Source organism: Bicyclus anynana, chromosome 15 (assembly GCF_947172395.1).
Source record: "Bicyclus anynana chromosome 15, ilBicAnyn1.1, whole genome shotgun sequence".
NCBI lineage: Eukaryota > Metazoa > Arthropoda > Insecta > Lepidoptera > Nymphalidae > Bicyclus > Bicyclus anynana.
In genome coordinates, this window is record NC_069097.1 from 3086682 (window position 1) to 3110718 (window position 24037).

A 24037-nucleotide genomic window follows, 5' to 3' on the forward strand; every position below is an offset into this window, starting at 1 on the left:
GATACGGTGGTGCAGGTCTTGGTGGTTTTGCTGGGGAAGGAGGCTATGGAGGTTATGGTGCTCATGGTCACGTGGCGCCTGTTGCATACTCCCATCAAGCTCGTCTGGACGTCCATCATGCCCCAGCGGTCGTAGCCGCACCAGTGGCAGTAGCTGGTTACGGTCGTTAATGTAAATAACAATAAATTAAATTCTTAAATAACCTAATTTGAAACTGTGATTGTAATAAATGTAAACGAATAAATTGAATTGATTGAAACGTGTTGATTTATTGTCTGTCTCTATTTCACACTACCAGACGGAATAAGCAAATATACGTCAGGGTTATTCACTAACGTAGTGTTTTCAAAAAAAAAAAATAGTCTAGTCTAGTTAGCGTTATTCATCATTCATAATCATTATCAACCCATATTCGTCTCACTGCTGAGCTCGAGTCTACTCTCAGAATAATAGGGGTTAAGCCAATAGTCCACGCTGGCCCAATGCGGATTGGCAGACTTGACACAAGCAGAGAATTAAGAAATCTCTCTGGTATGCAGGTATCCTCACAATGTTTTCCTTCACCGTTCGAGACACGTGATATTTAATTTTTTAAAATGCACACAGCTGAAAAGTTAGAGGTGCATGCCGGACCGGATTCGAGCCCACACCCTCCGGAATCGGAGGCAGAAGTTATATCCACTGGGCTATCACTACTTCGACACGGATATAACTAATAAGTAATGATAATTATAAATAGAAAGTATGATGGGTTAGGTTAGGTATAATATGAATATAGGTTGAACAAAAAGAGCTTCCTTATATTTGAATCTTATTTATTTTGGCAGTGTTGACATTATTTATATTAGCTTACTGTTTCTTAAATCTCGGTCGTTGATATTAATATTGACCAGTCGATGAGTTATTTACCATGGGTGTACGGAGAGGGCTTTGGGTACTACAGCAGAGTACGCGTAGCCGGGTACGTTGTAGGCAGATACGTAGGGGGTGGAGTAGGTTACGGGGGACACGACGCTGCGGTAGTAAGGAGAGACGGGGGCGACGGGGCTGACGACTGATGTGTAGGGTGAGCCGACGGCGCTGACGACTGAGGTGTAGGGTGAGACGACGGGGCTGACGGGTGTTACGACGGACCGCTTGGCAATGGTGTGTACTCCAACTCCAGCGAGGGCCTTAGCTTGGTAGTGAGCGGCGCGGGCAGCGACGACTTCAGGTGTGTCCAGGGGAACTCCGTTGTAAGCGTCCAAGACAACAGCGGGTGAGTTGGGGGCTTGGGCCAGAGCGCTGACGGTTGGTACGTAGCCGGGGACGACGGGGGAGTAGCCACTGTATACTGAGGGAATCACCGCTCCGTGGTACACTCCACTGCTGTACTGGGATACAGAGCTCACTGGCACGGCGCTGTAGGTCAACGCTGGCGCCACCCAACCAGGCTTGGCCGCTGCCAAAGCGAGCACGGAGAACAATACCACCAACTTGAACATTTTCAATGGTCTGTATGTACTGTCGATGAGATTAGAACGACTGATGCCACATACGCCTCTCCGGATCCTTATATAGCGGGCGTCAAAAATAATGAGCTGCAAAAAATGTTACCGAATCACCTTCAAAATCTATCGGTAGCCTCCATAGCGTTGTCAACTAGATAATATTGTTTTTATTAATCGCTTAGTGGCGGACGCACTTTTTTACCCGGAAACCAATGGCCATTATGTCGTAAATTTCAATGTAGTGATTATTTTTTTGCTAATGATAGGTATGACTTTCCTAAGGAAAACCTATGTGGTAAACGTACTTGCGAAGCCCAAGTAACTTAAATATCAAACTTGTTAGAGTAGATTTTTTTGTTGATCGATCGTTGCCAAGTCACAATTAATGATCTAAGTCATTTTATAGAAACCAGAACTCTATTTTAAATGTCACGTTCCTTGAATGCATGATCTATGTTTAATTTAAATACCTAGTGCATAGATATTTCTATACTTTAATGTTTTGAAACGTATTTAAACTTAATAAATAAAAGCGAAAGGTCACTAATCACTTTATCTCGAAAACCGCTAGACGTACAAAGTTGATTAAGGGGATCTAAGAGCCAGTTTAAAGGGATCCAAGGGCGGACGAAGTCGCGAGCGTCTGCTGGTATCGTGAAAATAAATCGAAAAGCTCATCGCACAAGTATGTTCAAGTTTTTTTTTTTTTTTATTTATTTGGTTAACCAACAACCTTACATTTCTTACAAGCTATATAATATTTTAATAATATAAGGTATCAAGGCAAAATGTTCGGCCACTTATAGGTTAACACTACATGCTCTAAACATTAAAATTATCTAAATATTACAATACTAATTAGAGTTAAACAGCTCTACAGCTACACACAAGAATATTCATACAAAATTGTAAAGAAAAAAAATCACAATCGCTTATAAACGTCTTAGAAATATATTATATACCTACATATTTAAGAATAAATAAGTTGTGGGAATAGAATCTACAGCCGTGGATGCAGAAAGCAGGGTCACTTTCCACTGCGCCACGCAGCCGTCGAAAATAATATAGAGCCAAAAGATAGATAAATTCTGTTTAGCCCGCACAAGATGACAAACCAGTTAGCTCGGATTGTAGAATGTTGTTATGTTAGCCTCTGCTGATCAAGTAAGCTCACATACCATACACAAACTGATACACAAACTGATCGTGTGTTGGTCGCGATCGGCATGATGTCATGTCATGCACATCGCGACCAACACACAATCAGTTTTATCGGACGTCAAACCGTCAGCGCTGCAGGCATGAGGGCTTATCGGAGTAGTTAGCATTAGGGAAACAGAACCATAGATTAATAAATAATAATGAACTTTTCAGTATAAATATCTAAAAGTTTACAATGAAACAACAAATCAATATCAATAGCAACCTTATGAATAAAAATTATATTTTTGTGTTTTCACAAGATAATTACACGATAATAAAGCACAATTAATTTTTTTTTAAAATTTTTGTCTGTTTGTTTGTATGGGCTAATCTTTGGGACTGTGGGACTGTTGGGAGATAGAGAAGGCTATTGAGTAACAAAATAGACTATAAAGGCTAGTTTATATCCCGGAAAAATGCATGGTTCCCGCGGGATTTATAAAAAAATCTCGTGGACATTCGCTAGTCACACTAATATTATAAAAGCAAAAGTTTGTGTATAAATGTGTGTATGTTTGTTCCTACTTTGTGCTTCGGCTACTGAAGCGATTTGGCTGAAATTTGGAATGTAAATAGATTTTACACTGGATAAACTTACATATGCATACTTTTAATCCCGGAAAATCCATGATTCCCGCGGGAATTGTAAAAAACTGAATTCCACGCGGACGAAGTCACGAGCGTCCGCTAGTAGGTACATGATAAAATATTAATCAGATTAAAGATCGCGTTAAACAAGAAAACGCTTGCAAAATGAAGCATAATAATATGTAAGGACATGTCAGAGTGTATTTAACACTTGTTAAATCGAAGTCTAGGTCACACGTGCTTCGGGAAAAACAAGTCACGCGTACCGACGCGTGTAAGATGAACTTTGTTTAGATACGTTGCACTGACAATAGTGTATTGTTCAACTAAAGCATCAGTGAACAAAGGACACAATGAAAGCGAAAATATAATGTATTTAGATATATTATATAACGAGTAATTGCTAACATAAAATTTTGAGAAAATACTTTTCTAACTAATAAAATAATTTTGTAGAGACTTCCAAACATCACGATACTGAGCCACCTGCATCCAGCGAATCCCTGCGACTCGCTTGATGTCGTCAGTCCACCTGGTGAATTTATTCATGGATTTTTGAAATTTTATAAAACTTAAAGTTAATGTTGACAAAATATCATTGTACATGATTAACTATTTTTATTAATCTGTTAAAAATATACACGTTGAATTGTTAACCTTCTCTCCGTCTTTCGTCGGTTGAAAAATGAAAAAGTTATTTTTTTTTTAATTCTTTTATTTCCGATTAAAAACTAAAGTATGTCGTTCGTTACAACTGAACCGAAGATAAAATCCTCGCTTCTGTGATGGCACTTAGTAGGGGTGGAGTCCATAGGCACCCGTCAGGATAGGAGTCGGTACACCCACATGGGAGATTCTCGCAATAGGGGATGAGTAGATGACGGGAGATGCGTAGCGGGTTATGATCGGGGAAGAAATCACAGGCGAAGTGAGGATGCCAACGGAGCGTTTCTGGATCTGATGGGATTCCTCCAGGGCTTTAGCTTCTAGATGAGCGGCGCGCGCGGCGGCTACCTCAGGAGTTTCAGTAGGCGCAACCGGTAAACCAGCTTCAGGGGCCGCAGGGCTTTCAGGTGCAGGCTCCGCTTGAGATGGGATAGCGATGGACTTCAGGCCGATCGGTGGGATGGCGGCAGCGTAGATGGATGGACTGTACGCTAATATGGGAGCACCATAACCGATACCGTGGCTGTATGCCAGGGGCGCAGTGTACTCCAGGGGTCCAGCGGCGTATGTGCTGATTACACCCGGAGATGACTTGATATCGATGCGTGATTGAGTCGACACTGCGGCGGGGGCGACAGCTAATGGCGCTGAGTAAGCGATAGGCGCTGTCACTACAGGTGCGATTGCTGGAGCTACAATGTCAGTCTTGACAATAGCTGGCGTAGATTTGACGTCTATCCTCGACTGGTGGGAAACCGCTGCCGGAGCCAGCGCCAAAGCCGGCGCAGCGTAGTCGATGATAAATGGGAAGCCGGGCTTGGCAGAGGCCAGCGCCATCACGGATAACAACACCACCAGCGAGTTCATCGTGGTCTGTGTTAGTTCAGGTGTAAACGACTAAAGAATATTTACTGATGCTTTCTTCCTGCAACGCGCATATTTATACCATGCTTATTCCAAATAGTATCAAAAGTCAAGTTCAACGGGTGTGGTTACGCATCGCATGAAATTAATATGTAGCATCGAGTGCATACCTTTGTTCGTGAAACGAGTTTTAACAAGTACGGAATTACTGAGTATCAGTGAAGACCTATATCTTATGCAGGGACGTAAAGACGTCGTATACTTCTTACCTATAATAATAAATGAAGTTTTAATATCCATCAGGTAATAGAGATAGTGCAAAAGTTTGCAATAAATTCATATGGAACATATTTTAACGGTTTTCAGAAAGACAATTAAAAGCGGTCAAAAAAATCTTCATACTACGGCATTTGTTTTTTTGTCAAAACAAAAAAACAAAGGTTACACAAAAGTCGTGTATAATATAACCGTGGTTTACTTACTTTATGTTTCGAAAACTCAACAAACAGGCACTTATTTTGTACACAATTATTTTGTAAGTATTGGCGCAGTTTCATCCACGTAGTTCCCGTCCTCGTGGAAATACGGGGATACCTATGAAACTCACAAATAACGTGGCTTTCTATTGGTAAAAGTATTTTCAAAATCCTTTCAGTAGATCCAGAGATTACCCCTACAACCACAAAACTCACAAAATTTACATCATTGTAATCTATACTATCTATACTAATATTATAAAGCTGAAGAGTTTGTTTGTTTTTTGAACGCGCTAATCTCAGTAACTATCGGTCCGATTTGAAAAATTCTTTCAGTGTTAGATAGCCCATTTATCGAGAAAAGATATAGGCTATATTTTATCCCCGTATTCTTCCGGGAACAGTAACCATGCGGGTGAAACCGCGCGGCGTCTACTAGTATTAGTATAAATTGTCTAATTATAATCTAAGATCGTACAGATTGAATTCATTAGCATGTTAATTTAATCGAAATTAAAACTTCGTATGTATCAGAAAATAAAATCAATTAATTAAATAATAAACAATGTTCGCCGCTCAACAATTTATGATACAGGTTTCATTTCTCATTATACCACAACAAGTTCATAAAAATCGGGGTAAATGTCGAATCGCTGGAACTACTGGCGTAGGTAATTGGAGTCGAAGAATGGTGATTATTTCTTTTTAGGTGATCTATAACGAAATGTTAAGGTTTACACGGAGGCCTTGAGAGGCTTTCGCTGCTTGCCGCGGTGTTGTTGATCGACTGGGCGGAGTATTTATATGGAGTTGCTACAACGTTTTAATTATATTTATTTTGATTTAAAACCGGTATGAAAAAATCCGGTTATACAAATTTCAAGTTTTCAGTTATAAAGGTATAAATTTGTGATATATTTATTAGTTTAGATCGTGTAATACTTCAACAAATTTTGCTGTTACTACTGGCACATCTAACAGAAAAATCTCTATAAATGTGTTACATCAGTTTATGGGTAAAATATGATAAGTCGACAATATTAATTTTTATTTGTAAATAACTTGTCTATGTTACATAAATTAACTTGACTAATATACATGACTATTTGTTATTCCATAACTTATCAGACAATTAATCAGAAATAACCTTTTAGAAGATCGAATAACTGACAATCCTAAAAACATAGATATATGCCACAGAGGATTTTTTTTGTTACTTCTATAAAAGAAAAATACATTGTTATGATATATCAAATTGATTAGGCAGCATTTTCGATAAAAGTTACCAGGTTCTTCCTCTTCCTACAATTATCTATATATTTCAACTTATTTACACGAAACTTTGAAATACCATGTATAATATACATAACTTAAACATATTAACTCTTAAATGAATACCTAGTAGTAAAAATACATGAAAATACGTTTTTTGAGTTGAGTAAAAATACATTAAAATACGTAAAATTTTGAGTTGATTCGATAGGATTGTTAAGGATGTAATAAAATTATTAAATAATGTAAAAAACTTTATCTAAATCTTTTCTTCTGTTCCCCCCACTGACTTCATACTGGATATACACAATCAGTACTTTAATCACAGTTGTATCAACTCTATGTATATATGTAACAACAAGCGAACACTGGTCCCACATTAAGTGGTATGCGGAATGCTTGTCCCTTATATGGTTGTAGGTTTATCCACAGCTTTTATGTCCAGTGTCATTAATTCTTCTACGGACCGACAAAAAAAGGTCTTGATATGATGGAAACAATGCTCTTATTTATATATTAATGTTATATGCCCAAATATGATGAGGACATTATTCATCGTATTTTCCAACTTCATCATAATTGCGGACTTATAGGGTGTTATGCACTTTTACATTTCCATAGTATGAGCTTTTATCACTTAATGATCAACCGTATATTACGCGAACATTCGTGCTTTCAAAGCAAAACAAAGCATAAAAAAAACATACATACAGCCGAACGTAGAACCTCCTCCTTTTTGGAAGTCGGTTAAAAACTGAATCTCAATTATAGCATTAGATTGCTAAAATAAAAACAATAGTTTTCATGGAATTAGCTGAAAAACGAGAGGTATTTGCTGTGAAATCAATTAAGTTTATTCTATAAGTCCTGCTAAGAATTCTTTGTCTCTCGATACAATCTCATTAGGTACTTAACACTCAGTAGTTCAAAAGGAAGGCAAAAAATTAATTGGATATGGACTTTAATACGACTTTTAAAGTACTTTAAATAACTAGATATTACTACATATATACGATTACTTTAGTTAGAGGTTTTGATGTAGGTAGTAGAACCATTTTGGGGTAGCTACCCGCTTAAATGCTTTATGTTATGTGGTAGCTATCGCCAATTTTATTTCAACCAATAAAAGGCGTCGACTGGTTTCATATTGAACGTTATAATTACTTGGTAGTGACGCAGTCTCATAAAGATTTAAATTCTTTTAGCTTTAAAAAATAACGTAGCTTCTTCTTCATTCTTCTGGGCCGTTTCCGCACTTAGCCATGTGATTGGCCGTTAATCCCTTGGTGGTCCTGGCTGGTTTCACTCCATCCAGCCCAGCTCGCTCCAGAAGCTTAGCAGGCTGCCCAGGTCGCCGATATCCTCATGGAGTATTGCTGAGGAACTAACGTAGGTTGTTCTTTGTTCCGTTACGTCGTTAATAACGTAGCTTTCCAATTATTATATCGTTCCAGTAGTTCAGAAGTCTATTCATAATAAACAAACTAAAAAAATGCAATCTTACTCTTACTCTTTATATCTATACCTTAAAATATTTTTATTTATATACATTAACACTCAATACAATAGAATGACGAATAAAATATCTATACTAATATTATAAAGCTGAAGAGTTTGCTTGTTTGCTTGATGTTTGTTTGATTGAACGCGCTAATCTCAGGAATTGCTGGTCCGATTTGAAAAATTCTTTCAGTGTTAGATAGCACATTTATCGAGGAAGGCTATAATAATATCCCCGTATTCCTACGGGAGCGGTAACCACGCGGATGAAACCGTGCGGCGTCAGCTAGTTGTTTATAATGTTAACATTCCCTACCACTAAAAAGGAAATAAATAAACAAAGCATTAATAAAACAATACTTTATTATGTAAAGAAATAAATAATACTTTAATTTAGTAATGGTCCGAACAAAATTTTTCGTAGTCTTAAGTTACAAGTTTAATTGACTGTTGCATCTTGACTAGGCGAGATGGTGTAGCCTGGATGGTGGTGGTGATCAGGGTGGTTACCATCCGTGACCATAGGAGACCACGGGAGCGTGGGCAACGGGGGCGGCCACGGCGACGGCGGGGGTGGCAATCTGAAGAAAAAAAAACAAAAATTTATTCCGACTTTTGAACTAATTTCCGTTTTTGAAAAGCATTCCGGTACGATGTCGTGTAGAAACCGAAAGGGGTGTGGATTTTCATCATACTCCCAAAGTCAGCCCGCTTCCATTTTAGATTGCATCATCTCTTCAGGTGAGATTGTAGTCAAGGGCTAACTTGTAGAGAATAAAAAACGGTAGAGTCAGGCTCCATATCCCTTCTCATAAAAAAGGGTTTGGCCCTGTATTCATTAAAATAGGTTCATAATAATAAAGAGAACGTTTTTTATTGTGATAAATTATTTTCGGACACATAAATCGTTTATCTATTTCGGATATCCTCTGCTTGTCCTTTACAAATTTTTTACTGTGAAAACCTGCACGAGAATTAATATAAAGTTGTTCTACACGTAGAGAAGGGACAGTTGGAGCGAGGACAAGAGACATATCACACTAATACTAGTAGACGCTCTGCGATTACTAGTATTAGTGTGTATTAGCACCTGCGTAGTTCCCGTAATCTTCGCTATACGAGAATAAAAATACGCGTATAGCCAGTGACTCTCAAAAATAACGTGGGTTATTACCAATACAATTGGTAAAAAAGTATTTTCAAAATTGGTGCAGTAGATTCAGTGATTACGTCCTACAACATTAAAAACTTTTTAACACTTTGTATAGATTTAGAATAGAGATAAAGTTTTGGCGTTCTGAGTACTGCATTTTACATCTTTGTTTGGTGATCGCAGCATTGAATGCATCACTATAATTTTCCAGTTTTTCCAACCAGTCCACTGATAGATATGGCCTCTTGTAAGGGTTTTGGATCACGAGGTCCTGGGTACGGATCCTAGGTCGGGCTAGATGAAATACCCACTGAGTTTTCTTTCTTCTAAGAAATTTTCAATCAAATTCCTTAGCTCGGTGAGTCGCGTAGTTAGTGGTATTACTAGTACCCTCCTGTCTCAGAGAGCACGTTAAGTCGTCGTTCCTGGTCATTATCATTAAGATCTGATTGTTAATGAATTTAACATTAAGTAGCTTTTTTTTATTTTTTACATATTAGCCCTTGATTACAATCTCACCTGATGGTAAGTGATGATGCAATCTAAGATGGAGAAGGATAAAAATCCACACCCCTTTCGGTTTTTACACGAAATCGTACCGGAACGCTAAATCACTTGGCGGTACGTCTTTGTCGGTAGGGTGGTAACTAGCCAAGCCCGAAGCCTCCCACCAGCCAGACCTGGACCAATTAAGAAAACGTCAATCGGCCCAGCCGGGGATCGAACTCAGGACCTCCGTCTTGTAAATCCACCGCGCATTCCACTTCGCCACGGAGGCCGTCATATGATATTATGGATGATGTGGAGCTTGGTGGGTCTAAGCTTCATATCCTATCCAGCAGAAGTGGGCCGTTAAAATAAAGGGATTATGGTGAAGAAATACCATTTTATTACTTACCCTAACAGAGTTAGCGTATGAAGTGGCAACTGGGATGGCTTGCTTAACGATGGGAGCGCTGACGATGGGGGCGCTGACCACAGCGGGGGCACCAACGAGACCGTGACCCCATGGGTTACCCCACGGGCTGGCGACGGGGGCGATCAGTCCAGCAGAGGCGTAGGCCAAGAAGGCGGCGAGAACGATCTGTAAAACATAAAAACAAGAAGATCATTTTTATTTAGTTTTAATTTTCATGATTTTTAATAAGTTTTTAAAGTGAAAAATTTATGCAAACAGAAGTGCTAGTAGTTTAGTAATAGACGGCCACGTGGCACAGTGAGTAGTGAGCCTGCTTTTTGCATCCACGCCGTGGGTTCGATTCCCATAACTGGAAAATGTTTGTTTGATGAGTTGGTCTGGGTGTATATATACATTAAATAAGTATTTGTCAGCGGATCAGACTAAATTCCACTTCTGATAACGGGGTTATAGAGGATTACAACTGAACTGATCAACTAGCAGACTACAGTTGGAGCAGGGTGCCTCACTCTCCCGTGTGGGGTTGTTAGTCCCCCATCGGGCGCGTCCCCGGGTGGTGGATAGGGGAACGCCTCCCACACCTGGGAGGTACCGGAGAAACCCGGCGCGAACCAAAACTAGCATGGGGGGTGCGGCGCTTTGCGCTTGTAAGTTGCCGTCTAGATGCTCCTAGTACTTATCTGCGTCAGACGGCAACACAAGGAGGGAGGCTTTAGAGTCCCGAGGAAAGAAACCTCGTTAAAAATACCAGTATGGGTGGGAACGCCCTGCGCGGCGGGCTTGCGGGCCTTAAAGGTCCGTGAGCACTGGCTTTGGCCACCGTCGGGCAACCCGTAATCTGCACTGAGCAGAACCGGAGGCCTCAATCATGGAGCGTGAGGTCACGAGGAAGACAACCTCTATAAAAATTACCCCAATCTTAAGGTTCGTCGCCCGCCGATGAGATGAATGGCTGTTGGGAGTTCAGCCGCTAGGGCGTCAAAAAAAAAAACACATAATATGGAATTGCGATCAGCCAAAAATTCTACCCGGGAGGGTCCCGCTTGCGGGGAATCCCTTGGTGCACTGGGAAGCCCGTGCATCGGCCCTATCGTATACGGGGGGGCCAACTGTCGCAACAGAGAAGAAGAGAATGGGGAGGGGATTGAAATAGGAAATGCGCAGGGGGGAGAGGGAGTGGCGGATATGGATGTAGTTTTAGAAGTAACGAATGTGAAAGCAGTAGAAGGAGAAAAAGAAATAAGAGAGGAAAAGGAGGAGTCTGAGGTTATGATGGAGTCAGATTGCAGCAATAGAAGGAAGGATAGTAGGCTTAGATCAGGCTCTGACTCTTCTGCGGCTGCGTCAGGCTCTAGTCGCTTATGGCAAGGTGTCAAACGGCCTCGTAGAGAAAATGATGAAAGTTCTGGTACTTCCGATGAGGATAGACTTGGGTCAACCATGCCTAACGAAAGAGAAAACAGGCCTACGATCTCTAATTATGGCTGGATCAAAGCCAAGGAGTCCCTCAAGAAAAAGAAAGAGGAGAAAAGAAATAAAGTCAAAGATGAGCGCTTGAGGGCTTCAGTTGTTGAAAATTTTCGGCGCGAGGAAAGAGTGCAGTCCATAAATAAGACCGCAGCCCAAATTCAGAAGCAAGTTTCGGAGGATGTGGAATTGATTAATAGAATCGCTAAAACGTCCTCCCACCTAAAGGGAACATTTGTGCGCGACCTTAGGGACGCTGCCGCCTCTATTCAGGAGGCTGTGGAAGTCCTAAGCTCACGCACCATCGCAGAAGAGACTCGGCAGCTGCAGGCTGACAATGTTCGTCTGCAAGCTGAAATGGTTGAACTCCGTAAGGAACTAACCCAACTAAAAGAAGATATGGATAGGGTACGCAATCAGGAGACTACGTGCTCCCCTATGTATGTAACTGAGGAGCCGCAAGCTGTAGCCCATTCTAAAAAGAAGGACAAAGACAGTCGATCTGCAAAAATATCGACGCAGCCTACCATGGAGGAGATCTGTCACAAAGTGATGTTACAGGTCGGAGACATGGTCAATGCCCGCCTTGCTTCATTAGAAGACAGACTTCTCCCAGAGAAGCGTTTGCGTCCGCCATTATCTGGGGATAAAAAGAAGACTCATGGCACAACAGAACATACAGCCGGTAGTAGCCAGCAATCCACTCATGAGAATCCACTTACGCGTCCTACTGAAGTAGAACAGACAGCTAAACCTTCTGCGCATGATGGGGAGCAGTGGGCGAAAGTTAGCCGCCGTAAAACAAAGAAGAAGAAAAAGCAAAGTGGTTCGCTCGAAGAACCATCATCGCTGGCGAATGAAGAACGCAAGCGGCAGCCTGCTGACAAATCTCGTAAGCTTCGCTCCCCGCGTTCAGCAGCCATAGTCCTAACGCTGCAACCCGGTGCTGAGGAGAAAGGCGCCACATATGCTGCTGTGCTTAAGGAAGCGAAAGAAAAAATAGATCTTTCAGATCTTGGAATTACTGCTTTGCGGTTTAGGAGAGCGGCAACAGGAGGACGCATTTTGGAGGTTCCGGGAGCCACAAGTGAAAAGATGGCAGATTCTCTCGCGCACAAACTGAGGGAAGTTATCAGCGAGGAATTCCTTCGAGTCTCTAGACCTGTAAAATGCGTCGACATGCGTGTTTCAGGGCTGGATGATTCTGTATCCAACAATGACGTAGTAGCTGAAATAGCGTCACGCGGAGGCTGCTCTGCCGATCAGATTCGGTTTGGCGAAATAAAAAGGAGCTTTTCGGGCTTAGGGACGCTTTGGTTACGCTGCCCAGTCACAGCTGCAAAAAAAGTGGCAGAAGGTGGTAGACTATTAGTGGGCTGGGTTTCAGTCCAAATAAAAATCCTGGATGAAAGACCCCGCCGTTGCTACCGATGTCTAGAGTCAGGACACCTAATAGCACAGTGCTCAGCTGAGGTTGACCGTAGCGATACTTGTTACCGTTGCGGTCAGGCGGGCCATAAAGCGAGGGAGTGTTCAGCTGCGCCACACTGCAGGGTATGTGAAGATGCTGGTAGACCGGCAAATCATTTGGGAGGTAGTCGTGCTTGCAACCAAAGCACCTACACAAAAAAGAAGAGCAGTGGAAAGATTGACGATGGCCCCCGGGCCTCCTCGCAGTCTGCTCGTCCGACCACAAGTGCGGCCGAAGATGTTACGATGTCTGTAGGATAGTGTTAATATGGCTCTCAAATTTTTACAGGCTAATATCAACCACTGTGCCGCAGCTCAGGATCTACTGTTCCAGACTATGGCAGAGTGGTTCATAGACGTTGCTGTGGTTTCAGAGCCATATTTTGTACCTTCTGGTGATGATTGGGTAGGTGACAGAGACGGTTTGGTGGCCATCGTCAGTCGGACTTCTGTCGGTTCCCCAGCAATTGAAAAAGTAGTAAGAGGGCGAGGATATGTCTTAGCGCTAATTGGCGGTGTGTCTGTGATTGGGGTGTATTTCTCTCCGAACCGTACTCTGGCCGAATTCGAGCAGTTGCTGTTGGAGATCGGAACAACGATCAACAGTAGCCGTCCAAGTCGCGTGCTTGTTGCTGGCGATTTCAATGCTAAATCTGTAGCGTGGGGATCCCCGGCAACCGATGCACCTGGCGAGACTCTTGAAGATTGGGCAATTTTGACAGGCTTGGAAGTGCTGAACCGAGGGTCAACATTCACGTGCGTGCGGCGAAATGGCGGCTCTATTGTAGATGTTTCGTTCGCCGATGCTTGCCTAGCGCGTTGTGTTAGTGGGTGGAAGGTTTTTAAAAATGTGGTGTCACTTTCAGATCATCGATATATCAGGTATGATGTGTTTACCCATTCGATTTCAATAAGACCTCGAACCCAAACCATGCGGAATATTGGCCCTCGTTGGTCCATTAAGCGTCTTAACCGTGATGCTTTAGTTGAGGCGGCGCTGGTACAAGCGTGGCTTCCGGTACCTGCAGATACCATAGTAGTAGAAGAAGAAACTGAGTGGCTCGGTCAGGCTATTACGCAAGTTTGCGATGTGGCTATGCCACGGACCGGTTTTATTCCCCCGAGAGATGCTGTATACTGGTGGTCTGAGGAGCTAGCTCAATTGCGCAGATCCTGTGTGGCCACTAGACGCCTATTCACGAGGAGTAGGCGACGGCGAACTCGTAATCAGCGAGAAGAAGAGCGACTTTACGCGGTATATCGGGAGGCTGTCGTGACTCTCCAGGTGGCTATAAGAACAGCTAAAAACTTAGCCAAAGAGGAAATGTTAGCCAGTCTTGATGCCGATCCCTGGGGTAGGCCCTATAAAATAATAAGACGCAAGTTACGTCCAAAGGCGCCACCACTAACGGAAACTCTCCAGCCCCAGCACCTGGAATTAGTAGTGGACACGCTATTCCCTAATAGGGAAGATGTGACCCCGCCAAGCATGGCACCTTACATCAGTGAAGGAGATACATCCTTTTCGGAAGTTTCCGAGGGAGAGTTTCAAGCAGCGGTGAAACGGCTTCAATCCAAAAACACTGCCCCGGGTCCCGACGGCGTCCCTGGGAAGGCGTGGGTGTTTGCCCTTGGCCCTCTGGAACCTAGAGTTAGAGCTCTCTTTAGCGCATGTCTAGAGCAGGGACAGTATCCTCGTACTTGGAAAATTGGAAAACTTGTATTACTCCGAAAGATAGGTCGTCCTGCTGACTCAGCTTCAGCATACAGGCCGATTGTCTTGCTGAATGAGGTAAACAAACTCTTTGAGCGAATAGTGTCAAATCGGCTTGTCAAGCATTTGGAGGAGGTGGGGCCAAACCTGAGCGAAAACCAGTATGGATTCCGTCGAGGCAGGTCCACTATCGATGCTATTGCTCAGGTGAGGGCTTTGACGGAAGACGCACTTTCCCAAGGCGAAGTGGTTTTAGCGGTATCTCTTGATATTTCAAACGCATTTAATAGTCTCCCATGGAGCTGCATACGGGAGGCTTTGAGGTATCACGGGATACCGGGATACCTACGGCGAATCGTGGAAAATTACCTTTCTGAAAGAGTAGTGACATACCCAGCTAACAGTGGATGGACGCGGAGGGAGATGACATGCGGTGTTCCACAGGGTTCGGTCCTTGGTCCACTTCTGTGGAATATCGGATACGACTGGGTGTTACGGGGCTTTAACGTGCAGGGCGTTGACGTCACGTGTTATGCAGATGACACCCTTGTTACTGCCCGTGGCAAAACCTTCAGAGAGGCGCGTATACTTGCGACAGCTGGTGTGGCTCAGGTAGTGGCACGGATCCGGCGATTGGGGTTGGAGGTGGCCCTTAATAAATCTGAGGCTCTATACTTTCATGGCCCAAGGATGTTACCTTCGGTTGAGTTTGACCTCGTCGTTGGAGGAGTATCTATCCCTGTTGAGTCGACTATGAAGTACCTTGGACTCGTCCTCGACAGTCGATGGAAATTTGCGGAACACTTCCGACGACTGGTCCCAAAGTTAATTGGTGCCACCGGGGCGCTGAGCCGGCTTCTCCCAAACGTGGGTGGACCCAACGTCGCCTGCCGTCGCCTTTACACTGGAGTAGTGCGATCGATGGCATTGTATGGGGCGCCAATATGGGTATACTCTCTGACTGCTCAAAACCGAACACTGTTGCAGAGGCCGCAGCGGGTCATGGCTGCCAGGGTAGTCAGAGCTTATCGAACCATCTCCTGCGAAGCTGCCTGCGCTTTGGCTGGGACGCCTCCATGGGATCTGGATGCGGAGGTATTGGCGTCAATGCACCTGCTCAGGGTGGAAGCCCAATCACGAGGAGAACAAATTTCCCGGGGAATAATAACCAAGTGGAAGCGCAAAGCTCACGGCGAAGTTCTTAGGAAGTGGCAAGAGAGGCTAGAGTTGCCAGGTGCAGGTCGACAAACAATTGAAGCGATTCGACCTGTACTCCAACAGTGGATACAAAGGAGGCACGGTGAAATTACGTTTCACCTTACACAGGTTATTTCGGGGCACGGCTGCTTCGGAAGATACCTGTGGAAGGTGGCCGGTAGAGAGCCTACAGAGGTTTGCCATGAGTGTGGCTGCGCTTCTGATACCGCACAGCATACTCTGGCTGAATGTTCCAGTTGGGAGGAGCCACGCGAGGCGCTGGTGGCTGTAATCGGACGAGATCTATCTCTGCCATGCGTCATAAAAGCCATGACGGAAAATGAGAAGTCCTGGGAAGCTGTTGTCTCCTTCTGTGAGATTGTGATGTCACAGAAAGAGGCAGCGGAAAGGTTGAGAGAGGTCGACGTGGATTCTCATCCTATCCGCCGTAAGAGAGCCGGACGCAGGCGGCTCGTTCAGGACCGTCATTTGCCTCCTTGACGAGGACCTCCGGGTGATAGATACGGGGAATCTGTCACCCACCGGAGATAAGTCCTCGAGTCGTTAACGCTTTCAGTGTTTCCTAAGCGATCTTAATAAAACTACAGGAGAGCTCAATTTACGAGTGTCGCTGGCTGGGTTGCGGTAGTTTACGAAATGTTCCCGTGGCTCAGTCATCAGGCGGCGAGTCGGATCACCGTGGGGTTTTAGTCGGTTGAAGTCCGACATAACCTTCTTGCCTCCCCGTGGCGAGAAGGTATCCATGAGGATTTCCCCACGTAAAAAAAAAAAAAAAAAAAAAAAAAAAAAAAAAAAAAAAAAAAAAAAAAAAAAGGGTGCCTCACTCTGCCAAGCGTAGCGTATTTTCGCGGCTACCGACGCATTTTAAATTTAAACAGTAAATAATTAAATCCCAATTCTAATATTATCACAATAATTAACGTAAATTTTGCTAACCGATCAAATAACTCACTCGCCGACATATTTAGGTATATGTGAAATATAAATAAATAGGTATGTTAAATTATCCGCCATCATAGTACCCTTAAAACGGGATAAACTCTTACTTTGGGGCTAAGTAATGATGTGTATATTGTGTAAGAATATTTATGATTATTTATTTATTAATAAGTTATGAATAACTGAAAATTAATTGAAAGACAATAATTATGCTCGTGTAAGTTTACAGAAAACTAGGAGAATAATATAGACAGACAAAACCAATGCTGCATACATGCATCGAGCTGCTATATCCCTAAATTTTGTCTGTATGTGGTCATTTAAAAACAATATGAAAATCAGATAGTATCGATTGATTAATAACGTCAAGTTTATGAGGATGTATCTAAACAAATAAAAAAAAACAAATTAAAAACAATATAAACTTCATAGCGTTATGCATTATTCGCGCTTATGCAATACAGCTGGTACTGTTTTATTAAAGCAAGGATTATTATTGAATAGAATTGCATAATTATCCGTTTGCATTCAAGATGTCCAACTGTCGTCCTTTTACTATGAATTGCTTGAAACAGAAATTTCTTGAAAGGTCGCGGGTCACCGATGGTAATAAAAGGGTTAAAGTATTATACCAAGTTGCAATTACAAAACAAATACGACAACAGCTGACTTCAAAAAAGGAGGAGTTTCTCTCTCATGCGTATGTTTTTCTTCATGTTTGTTACTTTATAACTTCGACATTTAATAACCAACTTTAAAATTCTTTATTTTTGTTTAAACAAATGAGTATATTTCTAGATTGGTCCCATTTAATTTTTACAAAAATCGGTTTTGTAATTTTTTGGTGAAATTATAATAACTGAAATAAGTGAACGAAATCGCCCTTATTGTGGCGTTTATGGTCACTATGCTAGGACACACTTAAAACTGAAAAATAAAATCGTTTCAACAACAAAAAAATAACCGACCTAAAAGATGCACTCTGAAAAACGAAAATTAACATCGTACCTGTCCTTTCTACGTATTGATCGGTTTGAAGGCGCAAAAATAAAATAAACTTTAAGAGCCTATTTGGCATAGCACCGCTTTCAAACCCATCAATAGAAAGGACGATGTCATTTTTCGCTTTTTAGAGTAATGCATCTTTGAAATCGGTTCATTTTTTTTTAAAGATTTCATTTAATTATGGTGTGAATTGGTTAAACTTTTTTAAAGTGAAAATTACAAGAATATTTCGTACATTTTACGTTGCAATACGAATATCAGAACCAATTTGTACGATTTTAAAATGACCTTGTATTTGCCCACGTCTATCATTGGAAAGAGTTCAGTAATCTGTAGGTATTTGTCACCAGGACAATAAACAGACATTTGAAAAAATCGTCTGAGCCTGGGCTAATCAAACTATAGAGATGGAATTATTCAATCAGATTTTTTCAAATTACGCTTATTTTGACGTTTTTTCGTTTATTACGTAAATGGAGGTTATTTGTGCATTACAATTAGAGTAGAAAAGTACTTACTTTATTTAATGTTTTGAAAATATCATTAAATTATGCTTTACTAGCGTCTTCGTCCGCGTGGAATTCAGTTATTCGCAAATCCCACAGGAACCATGGATTTTTCAGGAATGAAAAGTAGCTTATGTGTTAATCCGAAGTAAAATCTATTTCCATTCCAAATTTCAGCCAAATCGCTTCAGTAGCCGCAGCGTAAAAGAGGAACAAACATACTTACACACTTACACACAAACTTTATAATATTAGTGTGATATTTGGACGGTTGAGGGTCTGGCACTAGAAACCCATTACTGTATTAGTCAACCACATTCCAAATGTCTTTTCACACACACAGAGAATTAAGAAAACTCTCAGATATGCATGTTTCCTCACGATGTTTTCACAAACGCCCGATATTTAAATTTTAAAATGCACATAACTGAGAAGTTGAGGTGGATTGGATTCGAACCTACGCCCTCCAAATCGTAGGCAGAGGTGTTTCCCACGCGGCAAATAACGCGACCTATACCTACTAGTCTAACCTGTGCTCCAAATTTTACGAGTATGCAATTTGGAACACAATCTGAAACAGAGTGTATATTTTCGGTTCAGAGCTTTTCGAGTCGTTTCAATGAATAATTTATAATGTTACAATAAGGAAAATAATATGGAACACGCTACATCCTTTTTACGTTGTATGCATTGAGTACATTTTATAAATAACTAGCGGACGCCCGCGACTTCGTCCGCGTGAAACTCGATGTAAACTTTCAACTACCTCTACCCTACCCCTACACTACCCCTCCCCTGCCCTATCCTACCCCTACCCTACCCCTACCCTACCCCTACCCCTACCCTACCCCTACCCTACCCTTACCCTACTCCAAAAAAAAAGTAAAAAGTATCCTATGTCCTTCTCCTGGCTCTAAACTCAGCTAAATCGGTTCAGCCGTTCTTGAGTTATAAGTGGAGTAACTAACACGACTTTCTTTTATATATATAGATTTGAGGGACATATTACACTTAATTTTTGACTTACGAAACAATGGAGCAAATGTTGGTGTTACCAAGAAGTTAATGAGAAAATACTACTAAAAAGGTACTTGTTGTGTTTTCATAATTATGTTTTCATAATGATATATCTTCTATCACCGATATAATACTATATGTATACGATTATTGATAAGCGCTTCAGAAATAGCACCACAAAATAGGGACACAAATCGACTTGATAATTTTTTCAAACTCACCATGAATGTATCATAAGTTCACAAAGTTTGATATACAGTAAAAGCTCCTTATTCACGCTTCCTTTACTCACGTTATCACTCTTTATGGATTAAAAAATTGCATCCCAATTCCTATATTCGGGGCTAAGGATTTTATTAATCGCGAACCAGACCGCCGAAAATGACGTAGAATGGGCGAAATTTAATGAAAATTTTGTCAAAATTGCGATAGGAACAAAAAATTAAATGGAATAGTAATGACGTCGAAAAATTAAACTTTAAGATGCTGATTAAGAGTCTGAATTAAAGGATCTATTAAAATTGTCAAGCAAGAAAGAATAACAAAATTTGGTATAGATTTGTTTTTTTTTGAACGTATGCGGTTTCTGTATTCACGGCAGATATACAGAACTTATGAGGAGCTTTTACTATTTATAATAAAATAAATAATTACTCTATTTTAATCAAAAAATGTTCAATTTACATTGAAAAGATTTTCGTCATCTACAAACAAACTGTGACTAGAATAACATAAATAACAAAGTGTAATAAATATGTCACTATTAACGGCGTGGGTTAAACGAACTATATACCTACCTATTTCCCTTCTAACAAGGCTGCTAACAATCACGAGCTAGGCGCGTGCGCAAAACCTTTTAACTACCTATCGACAGCCTCCGTGGCGCAGTGGTGCGCGGTGGATTTACAAGACGGAGGTCGTAGGTTCGATCCCCAGCTGGGCCGATTAAGGTTTTCTTAATTGGTCCAGATCTGGTTGGTGGGAGGCATTGGCAGTGGCTAGTTACCACCCTACCGACAAAGACGTACCGCCAAGCGATTTAGCGTTCCTAACGATATCGTATAGAAACCGAAAGGGGTGTGGACTTTCATCCTCCTCCTATCAAGTTAGCCCGCTTCTCTCTTAGATTGCATCGTCACTTACCATCAGGTGAGATTTTAATCAAGGGCTAACTTGTAAAGAATAAAAAAAAAATTTGGCTGCAGCTCCTAAAGTATTAATATAAAAAGGCTTTGTTTTTTTTGTTTGTTTGTAACGAATAAACATTGAAACTACTAGGAAAATTTACACTTTCAGCGTGCAATATTTCGGCTATATTTTATTCCTGAAGGAAAAAAGGGGATGATTAAATGTCACGGGACGCCAGACAGATGTGAAACATCGACATTATTTTGTAAAAGTTAAACAACAGTGTATACACTACGGAGTATACACTATAGGTATCCGAGCTCAGTGTAGCGAGAGAGATGGCTTAACGCCGGATCGAGTGGGAGAGAATCGCACAGTCGATTGCGCATGGCGACGCGTCGCCACGCCAGAAATCGGTTTTACGTGCGGCTATAGATGATTCACGTCATTAATATATTTAACTTAGTTTGTACCAAATATGTATGTTGGAAGGATAGTGTAGCGTCCCAATCTAAATGAAAGAAGGTTCAGTAGTTTCGGAGTCTATGCGATGTAAACAAACAAACTTTTTCCTCTTTAAAATATTTATTATAGATTTACCAAAAAAAAAATGATCGGACAAAGTCGCAGGCATCGGCTGTGCGGCGTTAAATCTTAACACTTTAGCCACTTGAACGCCCGCGTGACATACGTATGCCCGGTAATCGAAGTCGCCAAACCGCTGCAACGACGATCACTCTGCCAAGAGTGTACGATTAAGAAGATTAAGAAGATGCCCGGTAGATTAAGCACGGCAATACTTTGAAAAAAGTGGATTTATCTCTGTATTTAATCTAACCTGTGGTATTTATTGACATTTCATCGAATTCACAAGTGTAGTATAGTGCTTAGGCTGTAAATATAAAGCTTAGCTAATCTCTAAGTACATGTTAAAGTCCTCCCCGATTTGAATTTACTCATATTTTGATAGAGTGAGTAAGGATTATATTATGTGTGTAAAAGTCTAGACTTTGGGAAAATTGGTAGAAATACGCCGATAATTGTTGGAATTGTCAAAATAAGTAAACACGCCTGAGAGTTTTCAACAACGCTAAACCACCCTAAACAATGCACAGTGGAATATTCAGCCCCTGTAGTCAAGTGACACGTCGATTGTCTTTCTACGTTTCGTTTCGCAAACGCTTCGAAAACTAGAAAGATGTATGGGAATGACACATCTCGATCACGTGACCTGTCTATAGTAAATGTCATTATCATACATTTTTCTACTTTTCGTAGCGTTTGCGATCGTAGAAAGAGAATCGACGTGCCACTTGGCTATAGGGGCAGTTTTTATAGAAAAAATGCCACACGGGCGAAGCGTCTGTTAGTAAATTTAAAATGTTACAAAAGAAGTAAATACAATTACCTATTTATTTAGGAACCTATATCTGTTTTGAAATAACCGCCATACTTGTAATAAGTATATACTGTACATATTACTTGTAATAACGCAGAAATATTAAACATTATCTTCGAAGTTTATTATGAGAAAATTGCAAAAATTTTAAAAGTAAAGTAAGTATTATGAAACTACTATTATACTTGTATTAAACACAACTATTATACTCGTACTAACCCAAGTATTAAAAATAAACTAAAAACTACCTACTCGTATTATAAAATTGTCTCAATTGTTACGAATGCCCATTATAACATATTTTTCCATTTCGTGCTAATAAGGGATTAGATGTTCAAAGCATTTTTATTACGTTCGAGGCATTTTTATCTAAATAATAATATTTTATTTAAATAAAAATTTTGAAATCAAAGATGAATAAACTTAACTTGTATAAAAACATCTCTCTTTAAAAATCATATCTTGCAAAAGTACAGTTCAAGTAGTCTGTATTTGAATAAATAAATTGGGAATATAAATTACAATTAGAATGAGTTTTTTTTTTGATTTTTATCAGTATAAATTCAGAAACTAAATATGTTGTAGTTTTCACAGGAAAAAGATGTTTAAAATTATAATTGATAAAGTTAAAAAAAAAAGTTACGCAGGTGAACTTCACTGCGATCCGCTAATTTTTAGATTCAATGAAAGTTTAATTACAAAAACTTTGAAATTAAACTTTTATTGAAACGACAACAAGCAATCACTACTACACTACACTAGGATACAAAATTGAATATTCTCCATTAAAAAGTAAACACACGATGAACCTTAATGACTCTACACAAATAATATCATCTAAGGTAAGGTAACCTTAAGTAAGTTCACGTTCCAACATCAATCTTGGCGCTATACAGGCGTCAAGTTGAGGGATCTATTATCGTGATATAATTGAATAAAAAATGTATCAGTTTTCGTACCGGATAGCCTGGCCTCGCGGGGTCGTTGCCGCTCTGAATGTCAAGTTCCACTCGATAAAAACAAGACGCGTTTATCGAGCACTTTCACGACTTTGAAGTGACTAGTGGAAAATTAATTGTCATTGTCTTGTGTTGTGGATATCTTGACGATTAAATTGTAAACGGGTTTTTTTTTGTGGAAAGCTTGTTCTGGAAAATGTGTACTTTTGTACGCCTAAGAACAAGTTGACACTTTTTTTAAATGCTCTTAAATTGTCCATTGTTATCTTTCTACTAGATTGAAAAAAAATATATACTTTTGAGACATTGAAATTTTAATTTCTAAATGTTTTTTTTTGACAATACGAGCAAAACGCCTGTCGGCCATGACGGTCTATATTGCAACTGTTTCATGTCGTCACGTTAACAAATCCTTTACAAACGGAGCGTTTGTCAAAAATATTAGTTAACAATTACGTTTAGCAAGTAAGTATTTCAAGTAAAATTGTGACGTCACAAAATGGACGACAGCGGTTTTGACGCTTGAAAAATTAAAAAAATACATGATTATTAAATTAAGTTTTATAAGAAATCCTAAACTTTTAAATTAAATTTTAATATTGATTGATATAGATAATTTCAGAACCATATTCTTGTTATAATTTCGACTAGTACATATACTAGTCGAAATTAATATTGTTTATATTAAATCTATAAGTACCAAGAAATAAATAAAATTGAAATGTCTGTTTGTATATTTAAATTAACAGCTTTTCACTAAATTCAAATAATGCTTGCAGAAAATTAAAAAAAATCTTATTTATATTCTTTAAGTATTTGTATGTTTTCTGAAACGGCTGAACCGATTTTGCACTGATTTATGTTATATGCACTTTCGCAAAGTCATTTATTTTCTTTATTTACAATTAGCGGATATTAAAAATGCTGTATTTCTTACCAGCTTGTACATTGTGATAGGGGTAGTTTTGCTTGGGAGCTGTTAGAGATTTGATAACGAGTGTGCCAAAGGGCTTTAACTGCAGGGCTTTTATAGTGCTTAGACACATAACTCGGCCAAATCTGTCATACGCTACCGTTGGGCCTA

The 24037-nt window shown here is 40.4% G+C and overlaps 3 protein-coding genes across 3 annotated transcripts; all 3 read right to left on the bottom strand.

Moving 5' to 3' along the window:
- Nucleotides 1-798: 798 nt before the first annotated feature.
- LOC112044988 (uncharacterized) lies at nucleotides 799-1539 on the bottom strand. The gene has a single exon (XM_024081012.2). The coding sequence runs from the start codon at nucleotides 1482-1484 to the stop codon at nucleotides 906-908; it is 579 nt and encodes a 192-aa protein (XP_023936780.1). The 5' UTR covers nucleotides 1485-1539; the 3' UTR covers nucleotides 799-905.
- Nucleotides 1540-3975: 2436 nt separating this feature from the next.
- Nucleotides 3976-4859, bottom strand: LOC128198825 (testis-specific gene A8 protein-like). Its single transcript, XM_052885974.1, has one exon. The coding sequence runs from the start codon at nucleotides 4812-4814 to the stop codon at nucleotides 4074-4076; it is 741 nt and encodes a 246-aa protein (XP_052741934.1). The 5' UTR covers nucleotides 4815-4859; the 3' UTR covers nucleotides 3976-4073.
- Nucleotides 4860-8404: 3545 nt separating this feature from the next.
- LOC112044932 (larval/pupal cuticle protein H1C) lies at nucleotides 8405-24021 on the bottom strand. The gene is made up of 3 exons (XM_024080946.2): nucleotides 23891-24021; nucleotides 10111-10296; nucleotides 8405-8640 (listed from the first exon to the last, which is right to left on the bottom strand). The coding sequence occupies exons 1-3, from the start codon at nucleotides 23900-23902 to the stop codon at nucleotides 8566-8568; spliced, it is 273 nt and encodes a 90-aa protein (XP_023936714.2). The 5' UTR covers nucleotides 23903-24021; the 3' UTR covers nucleotides 8405-8565.
- Between the last annotated feature and the right edge of the window lie 16 nt (nucleotides 24022-24037).